The 26449-nt window shown below is 41.6% G+C and overlaps 1 protein-coding gene across 1 annotated transcript; it reads left to right on the forward strand.

Moving 5' to 3' along the window:
* Positions 1–2708: 2708 nt before the first annotated feature.
* On the forward strand, positions 2709–26070 carry LOC120318210 (zinc finger protein 721-like). Its single transcript, XM_039365620.1, has 3 exons — positions 2709–2940; positions 8605–11057; positions 21223–26070. The coding sequence occupies exons 2-3, from the start codon at positions 9450–9452 to the stop codon at positions 24655–24657; spliced, it is 5043 nt and encodes a 1680-aa protein (XP_039221554.1). The 5' UTR covers positions 2709–2940; positions 8605–9449; the 3' UTR covers positions 24658–26070.
* Positions 26071–26449: the final 379 nt, after the last annotated feature.

Raw genomic sequence — 26449 nt, forward strand, 5'->3', positions numbered from 1 at the left:
TTAAAATGAGGTCTATTTCAGAAATAGACTGGACAACCATTTGAGTGGGAATAGTATAATGCTTCTGACTTAAGCAGTGGGTTGGACTAGAAGACCTCCAGGGCCCCTTCCAAGCCTATAATGCTATGTTTCCATGAATTCAGAGGCAGTTTAGATAATAGATAAAGAGCAGCCCCATGAATTTGCTTCTCGTAAAGTGGCTTTTTTAAAAAAAATATTTTATTTGAAAAATTAATTTAAATTACAAACTTGAAAAAAAAATTAAAAAACAAAACAAGGATATACAGAACATTTAAAAGAAGGAAAAATGTGCATCAAAAGGACAAAAACAGATTTATATATATTATCCCCCCCCCACTTGAATATTCATAAATATAGTGGAGCAATATTAGTTTCCTTCCCTTACGAAGCAGGCCCAAAATTTATGAAGTTCTACCTCTATTTACAACCAATTTAACCTTCATCGATCTGGTATATAGAGAGGCAAAGTAGTTAACAGGTGAACCAACAGCAAAGTTAAAATATCAAGGTCTAAAACAGCTTCTTATTTACAGTAAGTTACATAGTGCCTGCTCATTTTTGTATCTGTCAACTGTCCTACTCTGCTAGCCAAGGAGAGAAAGTCCTGAGTCTTTTTTTTTTCCCTCCAAGAGAATACTTTACTGGAAAGCCGTGTGGGTACAGAAGTGGAAAAGCAATTCTAACATTTTGTATGTGAAAATCATAAGATAAATGCCTCCTTTCTCCCCTGGATCTCCCACTGTCCTTTGTCCATCAATCAGTTGCACCTTGGTTGTTTTGAGGATGATCTGCCTGCCTCGGAGAAGTGGAGGCAGTTAGAGCTCCCAGGCTTGTCACTTGACCTATAATTATTTTATCTTTCTAACTACATCACAGAAGCATCTTGATCTCTTTGGCAAGTTTTGTGTAAAAACACTGGAGAGCTTCTTTTTCAGTGTAGATTATACAGCCCATAAAAGGGCTGCAATTAAAATTGAAAACCTCCGCAGACAGGGCTGTTCCCTGACATGGGCAGAGAGCAACAGGGATGCAGCAGTCACCACAGAGGGAATCTGGGCACGTAAGAGGCAGATTCAGATGCTGCAGTTCCTAAAGCCCATCTGGACACCTCTCGGGTCTCAGTCACCCGCCTTCCAGATGCCCCTGGCCGCCTCCTAGCAGGGTTCCCTCGGAGGGGAGCCCCCTCCAGCCACGCTCCCTCTGGGCCCCAGTCCCCTTCCTCCCCTCCAGGCACTGGGAGGCTGATCCTCCTCAGCAGCTAGAGGGGAACGTGGGAACGGCGGTGCCAAACCTTCCGGAAAACACCAGGAGGCTTCAGCTGGGAGCCGGGCTGCACCAAGAAGTTGGGCTGTGGGGCAGGAGGGGGCTCGGGGGAGGGATTTGAAGGGGATCGGAGAGCCGTTCGCGGAAGCAGCAACTGAGGAGGAGGAGAAGCGGCAGCTCAGAGGTTCCCACGGAGCAGAAAAGCTCGCAAGGAAAGGCGGAGACTCGGAAGCGAAGGGGGCGCAACTAGGGGAAATTCACCTCGCTCTCCCTCCCTCCAGGAATCCCTCCTCCCCTTCCCGTCCCTGGGAACTCCCCCTCCTACTCCTCCCCCCCTCCTGGTCCCCTCCCACTCTCGCAGCGTCCTTGCCCACCTGGCGCCCCTCCCCCGCGAGGGGAATCTCCGCAGCCCTGGCCTAAGAGACTTCGAGAGACCAGGAAGGGGAGACGGAGGGGCAGGAAGCTGGATTCCCAGCCCCCTTTTCTCCTTTCCTGCCTCCTCTCTAGGCGTATTGCCGCCGAGCAATGCTAAAGTCCTCCAACCGAGAACAGCAAAGGACCGTCACCCTTCATGGAAGTCCTCAAGACCCAGAACAGGGATCCAGGTTAAAAAAAATGGTTGCATGTGCTAATCTGCACCTCTAAATGCAAATTAGGAATTCATCGCTATTGAAGGTGGGCGAGAAAGTGCTGCAGCTGTTGATGGACTACAACACCCACCATTCTTCACCCTGGCATTAGTCGCCGGAATTTGCTGAATACAATATCTAACTTTATGCAGTATGATTGTCAAGAGGAGTCTGGTAGCACCTTTTCTGACTAACCAATTGCATCAAAATGCATAACTGACTCTTAGTCTGCAAAAGGGCTAGTCACTGTTCACGCGACGGTTTGGGGCTCCCATGGAGTCACAGGTCTCTTCTCCCAACAATATGGAGAATACCTTCTTCTGAGTAGAATAGATGATCCATTTCCTGCCTTCCTTCTCCCGTTTTAAGGGTTTTCATCTCTAAAATGAAACTCTGCCCAAAAAAACAATTGATTCCCCCTTTCCACCAATAGAGTTGCATCTTCCCCAAGAATAAAATGAAATTAGGCACAGGAGCCATCAGACACCAGAACAACGCTCTACAATACAGCAAAAGGCCAGCCTCAATGAGGGTATTTCCTAACTGCTATCAGCAGTTGCGCTCAGAGATTTCAAACGGAGAGGGATCCTGACAATCGAGGGAGGCCACAAGGGACAGGGCTTTTTTCCTGCTAGATTGGCAGCAACACATTTAACTGTTTAGTGCTGAGGGAGGTTTCAAGCAGCTGTTACACTCATTTTCATCTCTGTACCTGTTGGCATCTCTATTTGGTTGCTAATTGTCCCTGCACTGAAGCTCCCTAATGTTTGTAGTCTCACAACGACAAGCTTTGGGAGAAGCACCCTGCCCTCAGGATTTCATTTGACAGCTTGCTATTCAGTTTGGAACTCTACTGCTGCAAAGCGTGGCTTTAAAGGAGTTAAAGCCACAAATTACCGTATTGCTAGAAAGGCTGGGAAGTGAGGCGAAGGACAGCGGAACTTCCTCTACCGGATCACTCATGGGAGGAGGGTGGCGTGCAGAGAGGCTCTCTGGCCCTTCCAAGGATCGAGGCATCAGCTGGCAGGTGAGTGGAGGGCAGGTCGGAGGAGAAGCCGGGAGCAAGTCGGGCTGTTTAGTTTCCCCCATAGCGAAGAAGTAGAGAAGCAACTAGGATATGCAATAACAGTTGGAAGAGATCTTTGAGGTCATCTGCTCGACCAGGAGACCTTATATATTTCAGGCAAATGGCTGTCTAGTTTCTTCTTGAAAGCCTCCAGTGATGGAGCACTCACAATTTCCAAAGGCGAAAACTATTTTTTTCCAGCTGGTTAATTGTTCTCACTGTCAGGATATTTCTCTTTGTTTCTAGGTTGCTCCTATCCTTGATTAGTTTCCATCCATTGTCTCTTGTTCTGCCTTCCGGTGCCTTGGAGAATAATTTGACCCCTCTTCTTTGTGGCAGTCCCTCAAACACTGGAATACTGCTATCATGTTACCCCTATTTCTTCTTTTCTTTAGACTAGTAAAGCCAAAGTCCTGCAACTGTTCTTCACATGTTTTAGTCTCCAGGCCTTTGATCATCTTAGTTACTCTTCTCTGAATTTTTTTCCAAAGTCTCATCTTCTTTGTAGTATGGTGACCAAAATTGGTTGCAGTATTCCAGGTGTGGTCTTACTAGGGTTTTATAAAATGGTACTAATACTTCATGTGATCTTGATTCTGCCTCTGTTTATACAACCCAGGATTGTATTAGCTTTTTTGGCTGCTGCTGCACATTGCTGGCTCATAGTCAAGTGATCGTCCACTAGGACTCCAAGGTCCCTCTACTATTTATAACTTTATTTGCTTCTAATTGTTCGCAGATCTGCTTCTTAATTATCTTTTCCAGGATCTTCCCAGGTATTGATGTTAGACTGATTGGTCTGTACTTTCCTGGGTCTGTTTTTTCCTTTCCTGAAGATGCGAACCACATCAGCCCTTTTTCAATTCTCAGGTACTTCCCCAGTGCTCCAGGATTTTTTTAAAAAATGGTGCAATGGTTGTGAGAGAACATCTGCCAGCTTCTTCAGAACTCTGGGAGGTAATCTGTCGCTTCCCAGTGATTCATATTTGTCAAGGTAGAAAGATGTTTTCTTACCATTTTCTTATTTTAATTTTTGTTTCTAGTTTCTCTTTTGCCGTAGTTTTTTTGGTATGTTGAGCTATAATTTCTTTTTGTGTGAAGACTGCTGCAAAGAATGAGTTAAGCAGCTCTGCTTTCTCCCTACTGTCTTTTATTTCCTTGCACCTTCTCTCTTTAGTGTATCTACAGTTTCCTTGATTTTTTTCTTGTTATTAATATGTTGACAGAACCTTTTTTAATTGTCCTTGATTTCTGTTGCAAGCCTTTGTTCATTCTGAGCCTTTGCTTTCCTGACCATCTTAGCATGTTTTGGCTGTCTGCTGATAATCAGCCTTAGTTATTTGTCCCTCTTTCCATTTTTTGTACTTGTCCTTTTTGTCATTCAGTTTGTCAAAGAGAGATCTTTGTGCAGCCATGCTGGTTTCTTCTTGATTTTTTTTCTTTTTCAGTGGTATTGTGCCGGACTGGGCTTTTATGATCGCATTTTTCAGAGTTTCCCATGCTTCTTGGGTTGTTTTCCATTTTAGGATTTCATCCATGGAATCTTTCCTAGGTTGTTAATATCAGCTCTTTTGAAATTTAAGACACTGGTTGGATTATTTTCTATTGCCTGTGTTTGCATTATATTGAATTTCAGTATGACGTAGTCACTTTCACCCAAGGTTCCGGTAACTTCAACTCCTTCTATCACTTCTTCTCTATTGGTAAGAATTAGGTCCAGTATAGCTTTATTTCTAGTTCCCTCCTCTATCTTTTCGATGACAAAGTTGCCAGCTAGGTTGATTAGGAATTTGTTTGATCTCCCACTCGCTGCAAAGTGGTCTCCGAGCCGGGCTGCCTAGATTGGATTATGGGTCTAGGCCAGTGATGGCGAACTTTTTAGAGACCGAGTGCCCAAACTGCAACCCAAAACCCACTTATGTATCGTCTGGTGCCGGATGGGTGTGGCCCATTGCGGGCGTGGCTCATTGGGTGGGCATGGCTGCAGTGGTAATGGCAGACTGGGTGGGACTAAAAAGTTCAATCAATTCCAACTTTGTGAGATCTTTTTTTTTCCCAGCGAGAAGTTGAAATTGATTGATAGAGTGAACCTTTTTTTTTGCACATGGCGGCGGAGGCCTAAAGCAAAAAGGTTTTATAAAACCCAGCTGAACGCCTAGGACTGGGGCGATGGCGCACGTACCCACAGAGAGGGCTCTGCATGTCACCTGTGGCAATGTGCCATAGGTTCACCACCACGGTTCTAGGGTATTCCTGAATATACTGTGACCCACCGGTTCACTGCCTCTAACAGTCTCCCTTCTTGATTGCTATTCAGCTGCCGGTTCACTGCTTTCAGTTGCTTCTTTTCCAGCGTTGTGCTGCTGAGTTGGGCTCCTGAGCAGGATCTGTCATTCCCTGCTGCCGGCTGCCTCCGACTCCACATGCAGCCATTCATTCACTGTGCTCCTGTTTGCTGGTGTTTTCCTCCTTACTCCACTTTCTTCTTTTCCTTTATCCTTTCTATGCTCCTTATCTAACTTCCTACTCCTTTTTCCTCCCTTTTTTCCCCTCTCTTTGTACCTTCTACTTAGTTTAGTAACTTCTCTCTCCGTGATCTGATACTGCTTCCTATGCTGCTGCCGTCTTGCCATCCATTTTGGTGCAGTAGAATAAGGTACTAACATAAAACCTCAAATATTTACTTTTATATGATAATATAAGCTAGCCACTTCTATAACAACAAACTTATCTAATCAACAAAACCCCAAATCAAACTTTCATTCTTTTCTATCTCAAGAATAAAGTCACAAAACAGTTCCCATGTAGAAACAAAATTAATCTTGTTCTTTTTTTTAATCAAGGTAGTCAATTTAGCCATCTCTGCTAACTCCATCAAGCTTTGCAATTATTCATCTATTGTGGGAATGAACATATTCTTCCATTTTTGTGCATAAAGTGCCACCATCAACATATATAACATCAATGTTCTATTTTTTTCCAAGTTATTTGTCCAGTAAGCCTAAAAGAAAACTATCTGGTTTTATCCCAAATATGCTTTTTCACGAGACAATTGGACTTTCTTGTTTTTCTTTTCTTCTCATCCTAGAAGCTTCTTCAGTTCTGACTGGATGGTGGGGAATTGAAGGATTTGTACTCCTTGCAGATAGCTGTTCCTTTGCATTTTTTTAGCGAGTTGTTAAAGCTCCCTGGAGGCTCATCTGTGTCTTCAGGGTCACCTGAGTAGTGCAAATGTATGTGGAGCCTTCTTGGAACTGTTGAAAGGACTATGTTGTAGACTGGAGATAGATGACGTCGGATCCCTCCCCCTCTGTTGAGAGAGGGCTGTTCAATTTTGACATAGATGGCCTCTTTGACCCCTCTTTCAAACCCCTCTTTCAAATTTGTTTTATCTTTAGTTGATTTTTTAGTTATAATCAAAGTTTGAGTTTGGATATCTAAGCTGCTTTCTGGGGTTTTTTTTGTGAAAGCTCTCATTTCGTCGCCAGCTGTAAGAAGGGTTTGATAAATTACTTTCAACGTAGCAAGAATTTGTTCCTGGTTTTCCTCCATAAGAAAAGTCTGTTCCTGGTCTTCTTCCATAATGATGAGTTAAATTAGAAGCTTTTAGAGATTTGTTTTTTCATAAATAGAAAGCACAGCCAAGTCTCTCACAGCTGGTGTTCAAGGTTGCATGAATCTTATTTTCTGGGCTGTCAGCCAAGTCTCTTTTAGAAAATAATAAATTGCAGTTTCAGGTTTAGCCACAAGATGTCGCCCCACCATTTAAAGATTTCCTTTGAGTCTCAAAGTTATTTTAATCCTTTCCGTTTTGCTTCTGTTTTATGAGGAAAAACCCAGATGTTCAATAAAAATAGAAAGTAAATAATAGAAAATCTTTTAGTCCACAAATTTTAGGAAATAAAATTCCGATTGGGATCCAATTATTTTTCAACATTTTAAATTCCCCTGGATAATAGGTCTCCGTTTTTTCTGGAGGGAGGGCTAAAATCCCCCTTCCCTCTCTACAGGGGGGAAAGTACTTTAGCAGTCTCTTCCACCGCTGCTTTAATGTTGCCAGATGGTAAGTATGACTTTGGCTGTCCGCTTTAATGTTGCCAGATTGTAAGTGTGACTTTGGCTGTCCACAGTCTAGTGACCGGCCATATTGCTATAGCCAGTCTTTCATCCATCATTTGGAGGGAACACCGGCTTTAAGGCTTTAACAAGAGAGCTAACGCTCTCCTGCGATTCAGCGATTCCTCTCCTTTTTGGTTGTGTCTACGGGGTGATTTTTTGACCCTTTTAAGGCCTCCCAGGGATGCGAAACTGGATGAGGAAGACAGAGCTTCCAAGCATCCATGGTGGCCATGGTGGCAAACCAGAAATCCAAGTCTGGTTTTATCTTTATATTCTCTTTAAGTCTTCTCTATTAAGATGTGTATCCTACTCCAATATTTCTTTCCTTTGTTACATGTCTACCATAAATGTTAAAAAGCTCTTCTTTGTGTTTCCAAACTTCACTGCTATTATATCATTCCCTAAGCATGTCATATCATAAATAGTCATGCCATCAAAATCTAAATTCATGGCCCTCTAGCTCAAGTAACCTCTTATTTTGAAGAGTCACCCACTCTTTTTGTCAAACAAAACAAAAAAGCATCAAAGGACAATTTCAAATCTGGTAAACCCAAGCCTCCTCTTTCGTTAGCATCTTGAAAATAATTTATATTTAATTCTTGGTTTTTTTCCCCTTGCAGTATAAACTTGGAGATCTCTATCTGCCACTCTTTAAATGGAGTATCAGTTACAAATATTGGCAAAGTCTGAAACAGAAAATGCATCTTGGTAATTAGGATGCTGAAGGCTAAATCATACAAAGAATGATTACAGGAATTGGGTATGTCTAGTCTAATCTGAAGGACTAACGGAGACATGATAGCAGTGTTCCAATATTCGAAGGGCTGCTACAAAGACAAAAACAAATCAATTTTCTGAAGAACCAAAAGAAACAATAGAAACTAACCAAGGAGAGAAGCAACCTAGAACTAAAGAGAAAATTCTTAACGATTACAGCCATCAACCAGTGGAATAGCTTGCCTTCAGAGGTTTTGGATGCTCCATCACTCAAGGCTTTCAAAAAGAGATTTGACAGCCAGTTGTCTGAAATAGTATAGTAGGGGTCTTCAAACATGGCCCTTTTATGACTTGTGGACTTCAATGCTGGCTTAAGGAATAATGGGAGTTGAAGTTCGTGAGTCATAAAAGGGCCAAGGTTGAAGACCCCTGTGGTATAGTGTCTCCTGCTTGAGCAGAGGGTTGGACCAGAAGACCTTCAAGGTCCCTTCCAACTCTATTATTCTATGTTATATGTTGTATTGATCTTAATGACAGAGATTCTATCAAATAGTTGCCGTACTAAAAAGTTGTGATTGACCCAAGTCAACAAGAGAATTTCATGGTTGAATGCAAATGTGAACTTGAATCTCACTAATCTTGCAATGTGTAAAATGAATCATAATTAATGTAAGAGGTTATTTTAATATTGTGGCATGTTTGTTTTTTATGTCTTTTTCTTTCTCATTTTTTACATCTTCAGCAACCATTTTATAAACAATAAGTTACACTTTTCTTTGAATCTTATAGACAAAGAGGATGCCAATAAGAGCGCTCCAGACAACTGAGAATAACAAGCTACGTTAAAAAGGAAAGCAAATCAAGCCTGAAATGAAAATATTTTCCATTTCCTTCAAAAAAAAAAAAAACCCCACATAATTCTTCTCCTTCTCCAGGACGTGATCAAGAAGAGATTACAAACTGGAAAAAGTAGAGTATGCAGAACTCAAGGAAACATTACAGGTAGTCCTTGACTTAGAACACTTCATGTAATGACCGTTCAAAGTTACAACAGCACTGAAAAAAGTGACATGACTCATTTTTTAAGCTTATAACTATTGCAGCGTTCCCATGGTCATGTGATTTATATTTGGATGCTTGGCAGCTAACTCACATTTATGATGGTTGCAGTGTTTTGGGATCATGTGATCCCCTTTTGCAATCTTCTGACAAGCAAAGTCAATGGGGAAGCCAGATTCACTTAACAACTAATTTAACAACCGCAGTAATTCAGTTAACAAACTGACAAGAAAAACTATAAAATGGGGCAAAGCTCACTTAACGAGTGCCTCACTTAGCAACATCAATTTGGGGCATAATTGTGGTTGTAAATCAAGGACTACCTGTACATGAAAAGGTCAAAGGAGATTATTTTTTCCATTCACAAAAAGAAGGAAATGTCTGGAAGTCAGTGTGGAGGAAAAGGTCAATTGGATAGTCACACAGGGCAGACAGCGATACAAGCCTTGCCCTGGGAGGAAGAAAACGGCTTGAATCAAAGCACCACTAAACAAGGGATCACATATATTTTTGACCACAAGTGCTCCCAAAGTAGAGAGCGTGGTAACTTGATGATACATTAAATAACTCACACCATGGAGAAACCCTTGGAAAGCTCTGATTTGGGGGAAAGTTTCAGTCAGAACTCCAATCTGATGACACACCAGACGTGGCACACAAAAAAGAAATATGAGTGTTGTGATTGTGGGAAATGTTTTATTGCAAATTCCCACCTTGTGATGCACCAGAGAACACATACAGGAGAGAAACCCTTTAAATGTCCAGTTTGTGGGAAAACTTTCAGTCACAATTCCAACCTGATGAAACACCAGAGAACTCACACAGGAGAGAAATATCAATGTCCATATTGTGGGGAAAGTTTCATCACAAAATTCCAGCTCACGAGTCACCAGAGGACTCACACAGGAGACAAACCCTTTGAATGCTCTGATTGTGGGAAATGTTTTAGTTACAATTCACACCTGGTGATACACCAAAGGATTCACACAGGAGAGAAACCCTTTGAATGTCCTGATTGTGGAAAAACTTTCATTAAAAATTACTGCCTCATGATACACCAGAGAACTCACACTGGAGAGAAACCCTTTGAATGTCCTGATTGTGAAAAATGTTTCAGTCGAAGTTCCAGTCTGGTGATACACCAAAGGACTCACACAGGAGAAAAACCCTTTGAATGTCCTGATTGTGCAAAAAGTTTCAGTTGGAGCTCCAGCCTAGAGATTCATCAGAGGATTCACAAAGGAGAGAAACTCTTTGAATGTCCTGATTGTGGGAAAAGTTTCATTACAAAATTGCAGCTCATGAGTCACCAGAGGACACACACAGGAGACAAACCATTTGAATGTCTTGACTGTGGAAAAAAATTCAGTCACAATTCCAACCTGGTGATACACCGGAGGACTCACACAGGAGAGAAACCGTTTGAATGTGCTCTTTGTGGGAAATGTTTTAGTCAGAATTGCAGTCTGGTGAAACACCAGAGGACTCACACAGGAGAGAAATCATATGAGTGTCCGGTTTGTGGGAAACGTTTCAGTCACAATTCCAATCTTGTGGAACACCAGAGGACTCACACAGGAGAGAAATCATATCAGTGTCCATACTGTGGGGAAAGTTTCATTACAAAATTACAGCTCATGAGTCACCAGAAGACTCACACAAGAGAGAAACCCTTTGAATGTCCTGATTGTGGAAAAAGTTTCATGAAAAATTACACCCTCATGATACACCAGAGAACTCACACAGGAGAGAAACCCTTTAAATGTCCTGATTGTGGGAAAAGTTTCAGTGAGAATTCCCACCTGGTGATTCACCGGAGGACCCACACAGGAGAGAAACCCTTTAAATGTCTTGCTTGTGGAAAACGTTTCAGTCAGAATTCCCACCTGGTGGTTCACCAGAGGACTCACACAGGAGAGAAACCCTTTAAATGTTCTGATTGTGGGCAATGTTTCAGTGAGAATTCTGTCCTGGTGATACACCGGAGGACTCATACAGGAGAGAGACCCTTTAAATGTCCTGTTTGTGGGAAATGTTTCAGTCAGAAATCCCATCTGGTGATTCACCAGAGGACTCACACAGGAGAAAAACCCTTTGAGTGTCCTGATTGTGGCAAAGGTTTCAGTCAGAATTCCAATATGCTGGTACACCAGAGGACTCACACAGAAGATAAAAAGGGTTTCTGATTGTGGGAAACATTTCTGTTTCAATTCAAACCTGGTGAAACACCAGAGGACTCAAATGGAGGAGATCTTTCTTTTTTTTTAAGTTTTTATTAAGTACAAAGAAAAAAAAGGATTAAAAACATTGAACATGGTAAATTGTCTTTGACTGACATCTTAGTCCATGTTGTATATTAATTACATATAATATATCTATATACATTTCTGGTCTCTGTCTCAACTTATCTCTTTACTGTGACCTCCATTTTGTCCCTCCATCTATAAAATTTATTCCATATTCGATAAAATTCTGTTTCTTCCTGATTTTTTAATCTTTTAGTTATCCTATCTAGTTCTGCGCAATACATAATTTTCTTTATTAGTACTTCCCCACTTGGTACTTCCATTGCTTTCCACTCTTGAGCAAATAGTATCCTTGCTGCTGTAACCACATGGATAATTAAATATGTGTCCTCTTTATTTACATTTTTCTCTAGTATTCCTAATAGTAGTATATTAGGTTTGTATTGAATGTTTTGCCTAGTCATTTCTATTGCCCATTCCCAGACCATACGCCAATACACCTATGCTTCTCTACATGTCCACCATACATGAAAAAAGTGCCCTTTTCTTTTTTACATTTCCAACACATAGATGAATATCCGTTATACATTTTGGCTAATCTGGCCGGAGGGAGATGCCATCTGCAAACCATCTTATGCAGGTTTTCTTTACATGATGTCGCCACTGTGATTTTGTTATTTCGCTCCCATACTTGCTGCCATTGATCCATATTTATATTATATCCTAGATCTATTGCCCATGTGACCATTGTTTCTTTAACCCGCTCCTCATATAGCTTATGTTCCAACAGGTGTTTATAAATATTCTTTATTTGTTTTTTCTCCGGGCCTAGCAGTATTTTATCTAACCCTTTATCTTGTCTGTTAATTCCCCATTCTTGCTTATTCTTCATGTATCCTGCTTGTATCTGGAGATAAGACCACCACTCCATGTCTATTCCTTGTTGTCTTAGCTCTTGTTTTTGTTTTAAATAACCTTCTTCTGTCAAGATGTCTTTATATATAATAGCTTTGTCTTTCCTGTACAAGTTGGGATGTGTGACTGCCTAATGGAGGAGATCTTTCAAATGTCCAGTCTCTGGATGGTACTTCAGGTTTAAATCACTCTTTATCGCATACAAGAAAATCCACGAGGCAAACATTGATGAGTGTAGAGAAGGCTTGAATTTTGTTCCTGATCTCCCTTTGAGAGTGTAGCTGAGAAACTGACTCTTTGAATTCTGGCCTGATCCTTTTTATTCAACACATCTCAGATTTAGACCAGTAGGTAGAGAGAGAAAAGTGGAAACTTTTACTTTGATAAAGGCTAACTACTTGTTTCTGGTAATCAGCAGAAATTACTGAATATTTTCTTTTGCAGAAGTTGTGGGATTCCTCAAAAAGGCTCTTGGGTTTCGGTTTTTATATATTGATTATGGAATTCCAACATGTGGAGTTTCTGTCTTCTATCTTGTTGTCCTCCAGATTATGAGCACCGTAATTCCCTTGCCACCATATAAGTAGTCCTCGAGATATAATCGGGTCTGCCAGTTTTGGTTGCATGTTCTAATGGTGGTTAAATAAGATTACCTTACTGAACTACCTACACACCCTTCTCTCTCTGATGAAAAGTCAAATGAATGTGCAAATTGCTAAGCGCAACAGTGGCTACCTCAGCGTTTGGGGAAGCTCTTGGAGGCCTAGCGCAGGGCCAGATTTGCCTTCCAAAGGCCTCCCCTCTTCTAACCTTTGGGTCCTCCTGGGCCTTTCCCTCCCTCACAGGTCCCCATAGGCCTTTCCCTCCCCCATAGGTTCCCCACATAGTCCCCATAGGCATCTCCCTTCTTACAGGATCCCTACTTCTACTGGATCCCTGCAATCCTTAGGCCTGACTCCCACCCTATCAGGCATCACAGCCTCCTCCTCCATCCCTTTTGAAGATCTCTGAACCTCAGTGGGGACACCGGGCAGGAGACGGATCTCTTGGCTGCGTGACTGCATCGTGGAAGCAGCCATTACTTTGAACTGTACCCTGGATTCATCCCTGGACCATGCAGTGGAGTTGTGGAAGCAGCTGCCATTTTGCCATGCCTGCCTCTGTGTCAAAATGGTGGCTGCTTCTGGGTCACTGTCGCGTGGGAGTGGGATAGACTCTTCTGTTTGCTACCTTAACACTTTATAGACTGTGTTAAGGGTTTGTTGGTGCCTTGAAAATGGTGGCTGCCTCCAGGAGATCTCCAAAAGGGCAGGCCATGTATCCCTGGGCCGCATGAGAAGTGGACAAGTAGCACTTGTGACAGTATTGTGCTGCAGCTCCACAATAAAGCCAATACAGTCCTAAGCTGCATCAAGAACGAATAGTGTTGAGACAGCAAGAAGAGATAGAATTGCTTTACACAGGGCTGATGACACCACACTTAGAATAAAGTGTCCAGTTCTGGTCACCATGGTATAAAAAAGTTGTTGAGACCCTAGAAAGTGTACAGAGAAGAGAAACAAAGATGATAAACTGTCATTAGGAGGGACATGATAGCTGTCTCCCAGTACTTGAGTGTCTGTCACAAAGAAGAATAGATTGACTTATTCTCTAGGGCACCTGAGGGCAGGACAAGAAGTAAAGGGTGGAATTTTAGGACAAGAAATAAAGGGTGGAAGTAATGGGTGGAAGCTTGTTAAAATGAGGTCTATTTCAGAAATAGACTGGACAACCATTTGAGTGGGAATAGTATAATGCTTCTCACTTGAGCAGTGGGTTGGACTAGAAAACCTCCAGGGTCCCTTCCAAGCCTATAATGCTATGTTTCCATTAATTCAGAAGCAGTTTAGAAAATAAATAAAGAACAGCCCCGTGAATTTGCTTCTTGTAAAGTGGCTTTTTTAAAAAATATATTTTATTTGAAAAATTAATTTAAATTACAATCTTGAAAAAAAAATTAAAAAACAAAACAAGGATATACAGAACATTAAAATAGAAGGAAAAATGTGCTTCAAAAGGACAAAAACAGATTTACAAATATTATCCCCCACTTTAATATTCATAAATATAGTGGAGCAATATTAGTTTCTTTCCCTTACGAAGCAGGCCCAAAATTTATGAAGTTCTACCTTATTTACAACCAATTTGACCTTCATCGATCTGGTATATAGAGAGGCAAAGTAGTTAACAGGTGAACCAACAGCAAAGTTAAAATATCAAACCCCGTTGTTAATAATCTATATTGCATTTAACTTGTATAAAGTCTAGAACAGCTTCTTATTTATAGTAACTTACGTAGTGCCTGCTCACTTCTGTATCTGTCAACTGCCCACTCTGCTAGCCGAGAGAGAAAGTTCTGAGTCTTTTTTTTTTCCCCTCCAAGAGAATACTTTACTGAAAAGCCAGTTCTAACATTTTGCACGTGAAAATCATAAGATTAATGCCTCCTTTCTCCCCTGGATCTCCCATTGTCCTTTGTCCATCAATCAGTTGCACCTGGGTTGTTTTCAGAAAGATCTGCCAGCCTCGGACAAGTGGAGGCAGTTAGAGCTCCCAGGCTTGTCACTTGACCTAAAATTATTTTATCTTCCTAAATACATCATAGAAGCATCTTGATCCCTCCCTCCCTCCCGCGAGGAATCCCTCTTCCCCTTCCCGCCCCTGGGGACTCCCCCCTCCTGTCCCCTCCCCTTCTCGCAACTTTTTTGCCCACCCGCGAGGGGAATCTCCGCAGCCCTGGCCTAAGAGACGTCGAGAAACCAGGAAGGGGAGATGGAGGGGCATTTCCTGCCTTCCTTCTCCCGTTTTAAGGGTTTTCATCTCTAAAATGAAGCTGTACCCAAAAAAACAACCTGATTCCTCCTTTCCACCAACAGAGTTGCATCTTCCCCAAGAATAAAATGAAATTAGGCACAGGAGCCATCAGATACCACAACAACGCTCTACAATACAGCAAAATGCCAGCCTCAATAAGGGTATTTCCTAACTGCTATCAGCAGTTGCACTCAGAGATTTCAAACGGAGAGGGATCCTGACAATCGAGGGAGGCCACAAGGGACAGGGCTTTTTTCCTGCTAGATTGGCAGCAACACATTTAACTGTTTAGTGCTGAGGGAGGTTTCAAGCAGCTGTTACACTCATTTTCATCCCTGTACCTGTTGGCATCTCTACTTGGTTGCTAATTGACTTTGCACTGAGGCTCCCTATGTTTGTAGTCTCACAAGGACAAGCTTTGGGAGAAGCACCCTGCCCTCAGGATTTCATTTGATAGCTTGCTATTCAGTTTGGAAGTCTACTGCTGCAAAGCGTGGCTTTAAAGGAGTTAAAGCCACAAAGTACCGTATTGCTAGAAAGGCTGGGAAGTGAGGCGAAGGATAGAGGAACTTCCTCTACCGGGCCACTCATTGGAGGAGGGTGGCGTGCAGAGAGGCTCTCTGGCTCTTCCAAGGATGGAAGCAGCAGCTGGCAGGTGAGTGGAGGGCAGGTCGGAGGAGAAGCCGGGAGCAAGTCGGGCTGTTTGGTTTCCTCCACAGCGAAGAAGCAGAGAAGCAACTAGGATATGCAATAACAGTTGGAAGAGAACTTTGAGGTCATCTAGTCCAATCCCTTGCTCGAGCAGGAGACCTTATGCATTTCAGGCAAATGGCTGTCCAGTCTCCTCTTCTTCTTTTTTTTTTTAATTGAAAATTTTATAAACTTTTTACAATAAAATACCTCCCCCCCTCCCACCCCCCATAACCCTCGCCCCTCCTTCCCAGAGCTGAATACAGGGTTAAAAAAAACCCAAAAAAACCCATACAAATTAAATGAACATCAATCAACTATACATACATCCAAAAAATTAAAAGTACTTTAACTCCAATACAGGGGTTCTCAACCTTGGCAACTTTAAGACTTGTGGACTTCAACTCCCAGAATTCCTCATCCAGTAAAGCTGGCTGAGGAATTCTGGGAGTTGAAGTCCACAAGTCTTAAAGTTGCCAAGGTTGAGAACCCCTGCTCCAATACATAGAAACAACAAATCCAACCATAGCCACATTAAACTATAAATTATTCAAAAGCTAAATGTCCAGTCTCTTCTTGAAAGCCTCCAGTGACGGAGCACCCACAACTTCCGAAGGCAAAAACTGTTTTTTTCCAGCTGGTTAATTGTTCTGACTATCAGGAAATTTCTCCTTGTTTCTAGGTTGCTCCTATCCTTGACTATTTTCCATCCATTGTCTCTTGTTCTGCCTTCAGGTGCCTTGGAGAATAATTTGACCCCTCTTCTTTGTGGCAGCCCCTCAAATATTGGAACATTCCTTTCATGTCCCTCCTCATCCTTCTATTCTGTAGACTAGACTTACCCAATTCCTGCAACCATCATTGTATGTTTTAGCCTGAAGCCCCCAAATATGTTTGTTGCTCTTTCATTTCTTCTCTCTTAGTCCACATTAAGTCCAGTATAGGAACTTAAAAGAGCTGGGACTCTGCACATGGCATTTCTATCATCTTTCATGATAAAAATTCAAAGAAAACCCCCCAAAATATTTTTACAGAAATGCAGACTGTTCTGAAAAATTAAATATCTAGCAACGTCTTCTGTTGATGTCTAGATAGCCCTTAACAAACAAATATTAGAATAGAATAGAGCTGGAAGGGATCTTGGAGCTCTTCTAGGCCAGCCCTCTGCTCAAGTAGGAGAACCTAAACCATCTCAAACAAGTGACTGTCCAGTCTCTTCTTTAAAATCTCCAGTGATGGAGTACCCACAATTTCTGGAAGCAAGCTGTTCCATTAATTAATTGGCCTCACTGCTAGGAAGTTTCTCCTTAATTCCAGGTTGCTTCTCTCTTTGATTATTTTCCAACCATTGTTTCTTGTCCTGCCTTCTGGCGCTTTGGAGAATAATTTGACCCCTCTTTTTTTTTTTTTGCAGCCCCTCAAATACTGGAATATTGCTATCATGTCATCCCTTTTTCTTGTTTTCTTTAGACTAGTCAAGTCAAAGTCCTGCAGCCGTTCTTCATATGTTTTAGTCTCCAGGGCTTTGATCATGTTAGTTGCTCCTCTCTGAATTTTTTCCAAAGGCTTAACATCTTCTTTGTAGTATGGTGACCAGAATTGGTTGCAGTATTCCAGGTGTGATCTTACTAGGGTTTTATAAAGCGGTACTAATACTTCATGTGATCTTGATTCTGCCTCTGTTTATACAACCCAGGATTGTATTAGCTTTTTTGTCTGCTGCACCACACTGCTGGCTCATATTCAAGTGATCATCCATTAGGACTCCAAGGTCCCTGTTACAGTTACTGTTTTTGAGCCAGGTCTCGCCTAATCTGTTTTTGTATCTTTGATTTTTCCTGCCTAAATGTAAAACTTTTCTTTTCTCCACATTAAAGTTCATTTTGGCAGCTGCTGCACATTGCTGGCTGATAGTCAAGTGATTGTCCACTAGGACTCCAAGGTCCCTCTACTATTTATAACTTTATTTGCTTCTAGTTGTTTGCAGATCTGCTTCTTGATTATCTTTTCCAGGATCTTCCCAGGTATTGATGTTAGACCGATTGGTCTGTACTGTCCTGGGTCTGTTTTTTCCTTTCCTGAAGATGCAAACCACATCAGCCCTTTTCCAATCCTCAGGTACTTCCCCAGTGCTCCAGGATTTTTTAAAAAAATGGTGCAATGATTCTGAGATAACATCTGCCAGCTTCTTCAGAACTCAGGGAAGTAATCTGTCGCTTCCCGGTGATTTATATTTGTCAAGGTCAGCAAGATGTTTTCTTACCATTTTCTTGCTTATTTTAATTTTTGTTTCTAGTTTCTCTTTTGCCATAGTTTTTTTGGTATGTTGAGCTATAATTTCTTTTTGTGTGAAGACTGCTGCAAAGAATGAGTTAAGCAGCTCTGCTTTCTCCCTGCTGCCTTTTATTTCCTTGCACCTTCTCTCTTTAGTGTATCTACAATTTTCTTGATTTTTTCTTGTTATTAATATGTTGACAGAATCTTTTTTTATTGTCCTTGATTTCTGTTGCAAGAAATTTGTTCATTCTAAGCCTTTGCTTTCCTGACCATCTTAGCATTTTTTTGGCTGTCTGCTGATAATCAGCCTTAGTTATTTGTCCCACTTTCCATTTTTTGTACTTGTCCTTTTTGTCATTCAGTTTGTCAAAGAGAGATCTTTGTGCAGCCGTGCTGGTTTCTTCTTGATTTTTTTTTCTTTTTCAGTGGTATTGTGCCGGACTGGGCTTTTATGATCGCATTTTTCAGAGTTTCCCATGCTTCTTGGGTTGTTTTCCCTTTTAGGATTTTCATCCATAGAATCTTTCCTAGGTTGTTAAAATCAGCTCTTTTGAATTTTAAGACACTGGTTAGATTATTTTCTATTGCCTGTGTTTGCATTATATTGAATTTCAGTATGACGTGGTCACTTTCACCCAAGGTTCCAGTAACTTCCTCTATCACTTCTTCTCTTTTGGTAAGAATTAGGTCCAGTATAGCTTTACTTCTAGTTCCCTCCTCTACCTTTTTGATGACAAAGTTGCCAAGTAGGTTGGTTAGGAATTTGTTTGATCTCCCACTCACTGCAGAGTTGGTCTCTGACCCGGGCTGCCTAGATTGGAGTATGGGTCTAGGCTGTTCCTGAATATACTGCTGCCTCCATCAGTCTCCCTTCTTGTCTGCTGTTCAGCTGCCGGTTCACTGCTTTCAGTTCCCTCTTTTCCAGCATTGGGTTGCTGAGTAGGGCTCCTGAGCTGAATCTGTCATTCTCTGCTGCCGGCTGCCTCCGACTCCACGTGCAGCCATTCATTCGCTATGCTCCTGTTTGCTGGTGTTTTCCTCCTTACTCCAGTTTCTTCTTTTCCTTTATCCTTTCTGTGCTCCTTATCTAACTTTCTGCTGCTTTTTCCTCCCTTTTTTCCCCTCTCTTTGTATCTTCTACTTAGTTTAGTAACTTTTCTCTCCGTGATATGATACTGTTTCCTATGCTGCTGCCATTTTGCCATCCATTTTGGTACAGTAGAATAAGGTACTAACATAAAACCTCAACTATTTACTTTTATATGATAATATCAAGCTAGCCACTTCTATAACAACAAACTTATCTAATCAACAAAACCCAAAATCAAATGTTCATTCTTTTCTCTCTCAAGAACAAAGTCCAAAAGCAGTTTCCATGTAGAAACAAAAGACAGTCAATTTAGCCATCTCTGCTAACTCCATCAGGTTTTGCAACCATTCATCACTGTGGGAATGAACATATTCTTCCATTTTTATGCATGAAGTGCCACCATCAACATATATAACATCAATGTTCTATTTTTTTTCAAGTTATTTATCCAGGAAGCCTAAAAGAAAACTATCTGGTTTTATCCCAAATATGTTTTTTCATGAGGCAATTGGACTTTCTTGTTTTTCTTTTCTTCTCATCCAAGAAGCTTCCTCAGCTCTGACTGGATGGTGGGGAATTGAAGGATTTGTACTCCTTGCAGATAGCTGTTCATTTGCACTTTTTTAGCAAATTGTTAAAGCTCCCTGGAGGCTCATCTGTGTCTTCAGGGTCACCTGAGTAGTGCAAATGTGTGTGGAGCCTTCTTGGAACTGTTGAAAGGACTGTGTTGTAAACTGGAGATAGATGATGTCGGATCCCTCCCCCTCTGTTGAAAGAGGGCTGTTCAATTTTGACATAGATGGCCTCTTTGACCCCTCTTTCAAACCCCTCTTTCAAATCTGGTTTTATCTTTAGTTGATTTTTTAGTTATAATCAAAGTTTGAGTTTGCATATCTGAACTGCTTTCTCCTTTTTTTCTGAAAGCTCTCATTTCGTCGCCAGCTATAAGAAGGGTTTGATAAATTGCTTTCAACATAGCAAGAATTTGTTCCTGATTTTGCTCCATAAGAAAAGTTTGTTCCTGGTCTTCTTCCATAATGATGAGTTAAATTAGAAGCTTTTACAGGTTTGTTTTTTCAGTAAATAGAAAGCACAGCTAAGTCTCACACAGCTGGTGTTCAAGGCTGAATGAATCTTATTTTCTGGGCTGTTAGCCCAGTCTCTTTTAGAGAATAATAAATTGCAGTTTCAGGTTTAGCCACAAGATGTCGCCCCACCGTTTAAAGATTTCCTTTGAGCCTCAAAGTTATTTTAATCCTTTCAGTTTTTCTTCTGTTTTATGAGGAAAAACCCAGATCTTCAATAAAAATACAAAGTAAAAAATAGGTAATAGAAAATCTTTTAGTCCACAAATTTTAGGAAATAAAATTCCGATTGGGATCCAATTATTTTTTCAACATTTTAAACTCCCCTGGATAATTGTTCTCTGCTGTTTCTGGAGGGAGGGCTAAAATCCCCCTTCCCTCTCCTCAGGGGGGGAAAGTAATTTAGCAGCTTACATAGGTAGAAAAATTTAAGAGAGGCAGATCTCACCCAGTCTTTGCCGGCTCTAATGGGAAGGGCTCCTACAAAGAGAAAAACAAGTTGAACTATTTTCCAAAGCACCAAAAGAAACAATGGAAACTAACCAAGGAGAAAAGCAACCTAGAACTAAAGAGAAAAGTCTTAACGATTACAGCCATCAACCAATGGAATAGCTTTTCTTCAGAGATTTTGGATGCTCCATCAGTCGAGGCTTTCAAAAAGAGATTTGATGGCCACTTGTCTGATATGATATAGCAGGGGTCTTCAAATGTGGCCCTTTTATGGCTTGTGGACTTCAATTCCCAGAATTCCTCAGCCAGGAATTCTGGGAGTCATAAAAGGGCCAAGGTTGAAGATCCCTGAGGATCTTGAGGAATTCTGGGAGTCATAAAAGGGCCAAGGTTGAAGATCCCTGTGGTATAGTGTCTCCTGCTTGAGCAGAGCGTTGGACCAGAAGACCTTCAAGGTCCCTTCCAACTCTATTATTCTATGTTATATGTTGTATTGATTTTCATTACAGAGATTCTATCAAATACTTGCCATACTAAGAATTCCAAGTCAACAAGAGAATTTCATGGTTGAATGCAAATGTGAACTTGAATCTCAGTAATTTTGCAATGTGTCAAATTAATCATAAATAATGTAAGATGTTATTTTAGCATTGTGGGATGTTTGCTTTTTATCTTTAATATATGTGTTTTTCTTTTTCTTTTTCACATCTTCAGCAACCATTTTACCCTTGGAAAGCTCTGATTTGGGGGAAAGTTTCAGTCAGAACTCCAGCCTGATGATACACTAGACGATGCACAAACAAAAAAAAAATCATATGAGTGTTGTGATTGTGGGAAATGTTTCATTGCAAATTCCCACCTTGTGATGCACCAGAGAACACATACAGGAGAGAAACCCTTTGAATGTCCTGATTGTGGGAAACGTTTCAGTGAGAATTCTTACTTGGTGAACCACCAGAGGACTCAAATAGGAAAGAAATGGTATGAGTGTCCAGTTTGTGGGGAAGGTTTCAGTCACAATTCCAACCTGGTGAAACACCGGAGGACTCACACAGGAGAGAAATATCAATGTCCATATTGTGGGGAAAGTTTCATCACAAAATTCCAGCTCACGAGTCACCAGAGGATTCACACAGGAGACAAACCATTTAAATGCTCTGATTGTGGGAAATGTTTTAGTTACAATTCACACCTGGTGATACACCAGAGAATTCACACAGGAGAGAAACCCTTTGAATGTCTTGATTGTGAAAAATGTTTCAGTCAAAGTTTCAGCCTGGTGATACACCAGAGGACCCACACCAGAGAGAGACCCTTTGAATGTCCTGATTGTGGGAAAAGTTTCAGTCGGAGCTCCAGCCTAGTGATTCATCAGAGGATTCACAAAGGAAAGAAACTCTTTGAATGTTCTGATTGTGTGAAAAGTTTCATTAGAAAATCGCAGCTCATGAGTCACCAGAGAACACACACAGGAGACAAAGCATTTGAATGTCCCGATTGTGGAAAAAATTTCAGTCACAGTTCCAACCTGGTGATACACCGGAGGACTCACACAGGAGAGAAACCGTTTGAATGTGGTCTTTGTGGGAAAAGTTTTAGTCAGAATTGCAGCCTGGTGAAACACCAGAGGACTCACATAGGAGAGAAATCATATGAGTGTCCAGTTTGTGGGAAACGTTTCAGTCACAATTCCAATCTAGTGAAACACCAGAGGACTCACACAGGAGAGAAATCATATCAGTGTCCATATTGTGGAGAAAGTTTCATTACAAAATTGCAGCTCATGAGTCACCAGAAGACTCACACAGGAGACAAACCCTTTGAATGCTTTGATTGTGGGAAATGTTTTAGTTACAATTACAAGCTGGTGATACACCAGAGGACTCACACAAGAGAGAAACCCCTTGAATGTCCTTATTGTGGAAAAAGTTTCATTAAAAATTACCACCTCGTGATACACCAGAGGACTCACACAGGAGAGAAACCATTTAAATGTCCTGATTGTGGGAAATGTTTCAGTGAGAATTCCAGCCTAGTGATACACCGGAGGACTCACACAGGAGAGAAACCCTTTGAATGTCCTGTTTGTGGGAAATGTTTCAGTCAGAAATCCCACCTGGTTATTCACCAGAGGACTCACACAGGAGAGAAACCCTTTAAATGTCCTGATTGTGGGCAATGTTTCAGTGAGAATTCTGTCCTGGTGATACACCGGAGGACTCACACAGGGGAGAGACCCTTTAAATGTCCTGTTTGTGGGAAAAGTTTCAGTCAGAATTCCAATATGGTGGTACACCAGAGGACTCACACGGGAGAGAAACCCTTTGAGTGTCCTGATTGTGGCAAAAGTTTCAGTCAGAATTCCAATATGGTGGTACACCAGAGGACTCACACAGGAGAGAAACCCTTTAAATGTCCTGATTGTGCGAAATGTTTCAGTGAGAATTCCAGCCTAGTGATACACCGGAGGACTCACACAGGAGAGAAACCCTTTGAATGTCTTGTTTGTGGAAAATGTTTCAGGCAGAAATCCTACCTGGTTATTCACCAGAGGACTCACACAGGAGAGAAACCCTTTAAATGTCCTGATTGTGGGAAATGTTTCAGTGAGAATTCCAGTCTAGTAATACACCAGAGAACTCACACAGGAGAGAGACCCTTTAAATGTCCTGTTTGTGGGAAATGTTTCAGTCAGAAATCTCATCTAGTGATTCACCAGAGAACTCATACAGGAGAAAAACCCTTTGAATGTCCTGATTGTGGGAAAACTTTCATTAGTAAATCCCAAGTCATGATTCACCAGAGGACACACACAGGAGACAAACCCTTTGAATGTCCTGACCGTGGAAAAAAATTCAGTCAGAGTTCCAACCTGATGATACACCGGAGGAATCATACAGGAGAAAAATGGTTTGAATGTGTTCTTTGTAGGAAAAGTTTTAGTCGGAACTGTAGCCTGGTGAAACACAAGAGGACTCACACAGGAGAGAAATCATATCAATGTCCGTATTGTGGGGAAAGTTTCATTAAAAAATTCCAGCTCATCAGTCACCAGAGGACTCACACAGGAGAGAAACCCTTTGAATGTCCTGATTGTGGGAAAAGTTTCATTAGTAAATCCCAAGTCATGATTCACCAGAGGACACACACAGGAGACAAACCCTTTGAATGTCCTGACTGTGGAAAAAATTTCAGTCAGAGTTCCAACCTGGTGGTACACCAGAGGACTCACACAGGAGAGAAACCCTTTAAATGTCCTGATTGTGGGAAATGTTTCAGAGAGAATTCCAGTCTAGTGATACACCAGAGGACTCACACAGGAGAGAGACCCTTTAAATGTCCTGTTTGTGGGAAATATTTCAGTCAGAAATCCCATCTAGTGATTCACCAGAGGACTCACACAGGAGAAAAACCTTTTGAATGTCCTGATTGTGGGAAAAGTTTCATTAGTAAATCCCAAGTCATGATTCACCAGAGGACACACACAAAAGACAAACCCTTTGAATGTCCTGACCGTGGAAAAAATTTCAGTCAGAGTTCCAACCTGATGATACACCGGAGGAATCACACAGGAGAAAAACGGTTTGAATGTGTTCTTTGTAGGAAAAGTTTTAGTCGGAACTGTAGCCTGGTGAAACACCAGAGAACTCACACAGGAGAGAAATCATATCAATGTCCGTATTGTGGGGAAAGTTTCATTAAAAAATTCCAGCTCATCAGTCACCAGAGGACTCACACAGGAGAGAAACCCTTTGAATGTCCTGATTGTGGGAAAAGTTTCATTAATAAATCCCAAGTCATTATTCACCAGAGGACACACACAGGAGACAAACCCTTTGAATGTCCTGACTGTGGAAAAAATTTCAGTCAGAGTTCCAACCTGGTGGTACACCAGAAGACTCACACAAGAGAGAAGCCCTTTAAATGTCCTGATTGTGGGAAATGTTTCAGAGAGAATTCCAGTCTAGTGATACACCAGAGGACTCACACAGGAGAGAGACCCTTTAAATGTCCTGTTTGTGGGAAATGTTTCAGTCAGAAATCCCATCTAGTGATTCACCAGAGGACTCACACAGGGGAGAAACCCTTTGAATGTCCTGATTGTGGTAAAAATTTCATTGGGAGTTCCAACTTGGTGATTCACCAGAGGACTCACACAGGAGAGAAATCATATTAGTGTCCTGTTTGTGGCAAACGTTTCAGTCAGAATTCCAATATGGTGATATACCAGATGACTCATATAGGAGAGAAACACTTTGAATGCCCTGACTGTGGGAAAAGTACATTAGAAAAGTCCATCTTGTGAGACACCAGAGGATATGCAAAGGAGAGCAAAAAGGTTTCTGATTGTGGGAAACATTTCTGTTTCAATTCAATCCTGGTGAAACACCAGAGGACTCACATGGAGGAGATCTTTCAAATGTCCAGTCTGTGGATGGTACTTAGGGGGGAAAATCACTCCTTATTGCATACAAGAAAATCCACATGAGGCAAAAGTTTATGAGGTTAGAGAAGGCTTGAGTTTCCTTTCTGATCTCCCTTTGAGAGTGTAGGTGAGAAATTGACTCTTTGAATTGTGGCCTGATTCTTTTTAGTCCACACATCTCAAGTTTAGACCAGTAAGTGGAGAGAGAAAAGTGGAAACAGTTTGATTAAAGGCTAACTACCTGTTTCTGGTTATCAGCAGAAATTTCTGGATATTTTCTTTTGCAGAAGTTGTAAAAAAAGGCTTTGGGGTGGTATTTTTTCTATATTGATTATGGAATTCTAAAATGTGGAGTTTCTGTCTTCTACCTTGTCCTTTATTATGAGCGCCATAATTCCCCAGCGACCATATAAGTAGTCCTCGAGATACAGCTATAATTGGGCCTGCCGCTTTCAGTTGTACATTCTAACGGTGGTTAAGTGACATTACCTTGCTAAATTACCCCCACCCCAGTCTCTCTCTGATGAAGCCATCAAATGAACGTGCAAGTTCTTAAGTGCAATGGTGCTACCTCAGAGTTTGGGGAAGCTCTTGGAGGCCTAGCGCAGATCCAGGCTTGCCTTCCAAAGGCTTCCCCTATCCCAACCTTTGGATCCTCCCGGGCCTTTCTCTCCCTCACACGTCCCCATAGGTCTTTTCCTCCCCAATACGGTCCTCACAAGCTTTTTCTCACTCCCACTGGATCCCTGCAATCCTTAGGCCTGACTTCCACCCCACCAGGTATCACAGTCTCCTCCTCCATACCTTTTGAAGATCTCTGACCCTCATGTTGGGGAAAGAGGGCAGGACACCCATCTCTAGGCTACATGACTGAATTGTGATTGTGCCTGAGATTCAATCCTGGCCCACGCGATGGACATGTGGAAATAGCTGCCATTTTGCCATGCCTGCCTCTGGGTCAAACTGGTGTCTGCTTCTGGGTCACTGTTGCTTGGGAGTGGGATGAACTGTTCTGTTTTGCTACCTTAACACTTCATAGACTGTGTCTAATTTAAGGGGAGTTAAAGGTTAAGTATGATGTTTTTTCTTCTTTTATCTTTTTTTTTTCTTTTTTCTTTTTTATTATTGTTAACTTTCTTAATAATAACCCTGTACTCTGCTCTGGGAAGCGAGGGGGGGACGGTTGAGGGTGGGTGGGTGGGTGAGTGGGTGGGTAATGATAATATAGTCATGGTAAACACTTGGGCATTTCCCTTATGCTGCATTCATGTTTGTGAGAGGGATGAGAGGGGAGGAAGGAGTAGGGAGGAAGTAGGATGGTTAGAGGAGAAGGGGAGGGGAAGAGAGTAGGAAGGGAAGAGAGAAAGAGGAGGGATGTGGGGAAGGATTAGAGAGGGTGGACGCAGCCTGGGGGGAATGGGCAGGCGGTACCAATGGTTAGGAATTTAATTGTATTTTGTATGAATAAATGGAAAATAAAAACTTTTTAAATAAAAAAACACTTTGTAGACTGTTAAAGAATTGTGGGTACACTGAAAATGGT

This window comes from Crotalus tigris, unplaced genomic scaffold (assembly GCF_016545835.1).
Source record: "Crotalus tigris isolate CLP2741 ecotype Arizona unplaced genomic scaffold, ASM1654583v1 scf7180000020145.1122116, whole genome shotgun sequence".
NCBI lineage: Eukaryota > Metazoa > Chordata > Lepidosauria > Squamata > Viperidae > Crotalus > Crotalus tigris.

Bases quoted from the DNA above. Each gene is read 5' to 3' on its own strand.
- LOC120318210 (XM_039365620.1), top strand. From the start codon at position 9,450: ATGGAGAAACCCTTGGAAAGCTCTGATTTGGGGGAAAGTTTCAGTCAG. The intron at 11,058-21,222 runs TGATTGTGGGAA...GGAAAGCTCTGA, and splicing joins CAGAAGATAAAAAGGGTTTC to TTTGGGGGAAAGTTTCAGTC.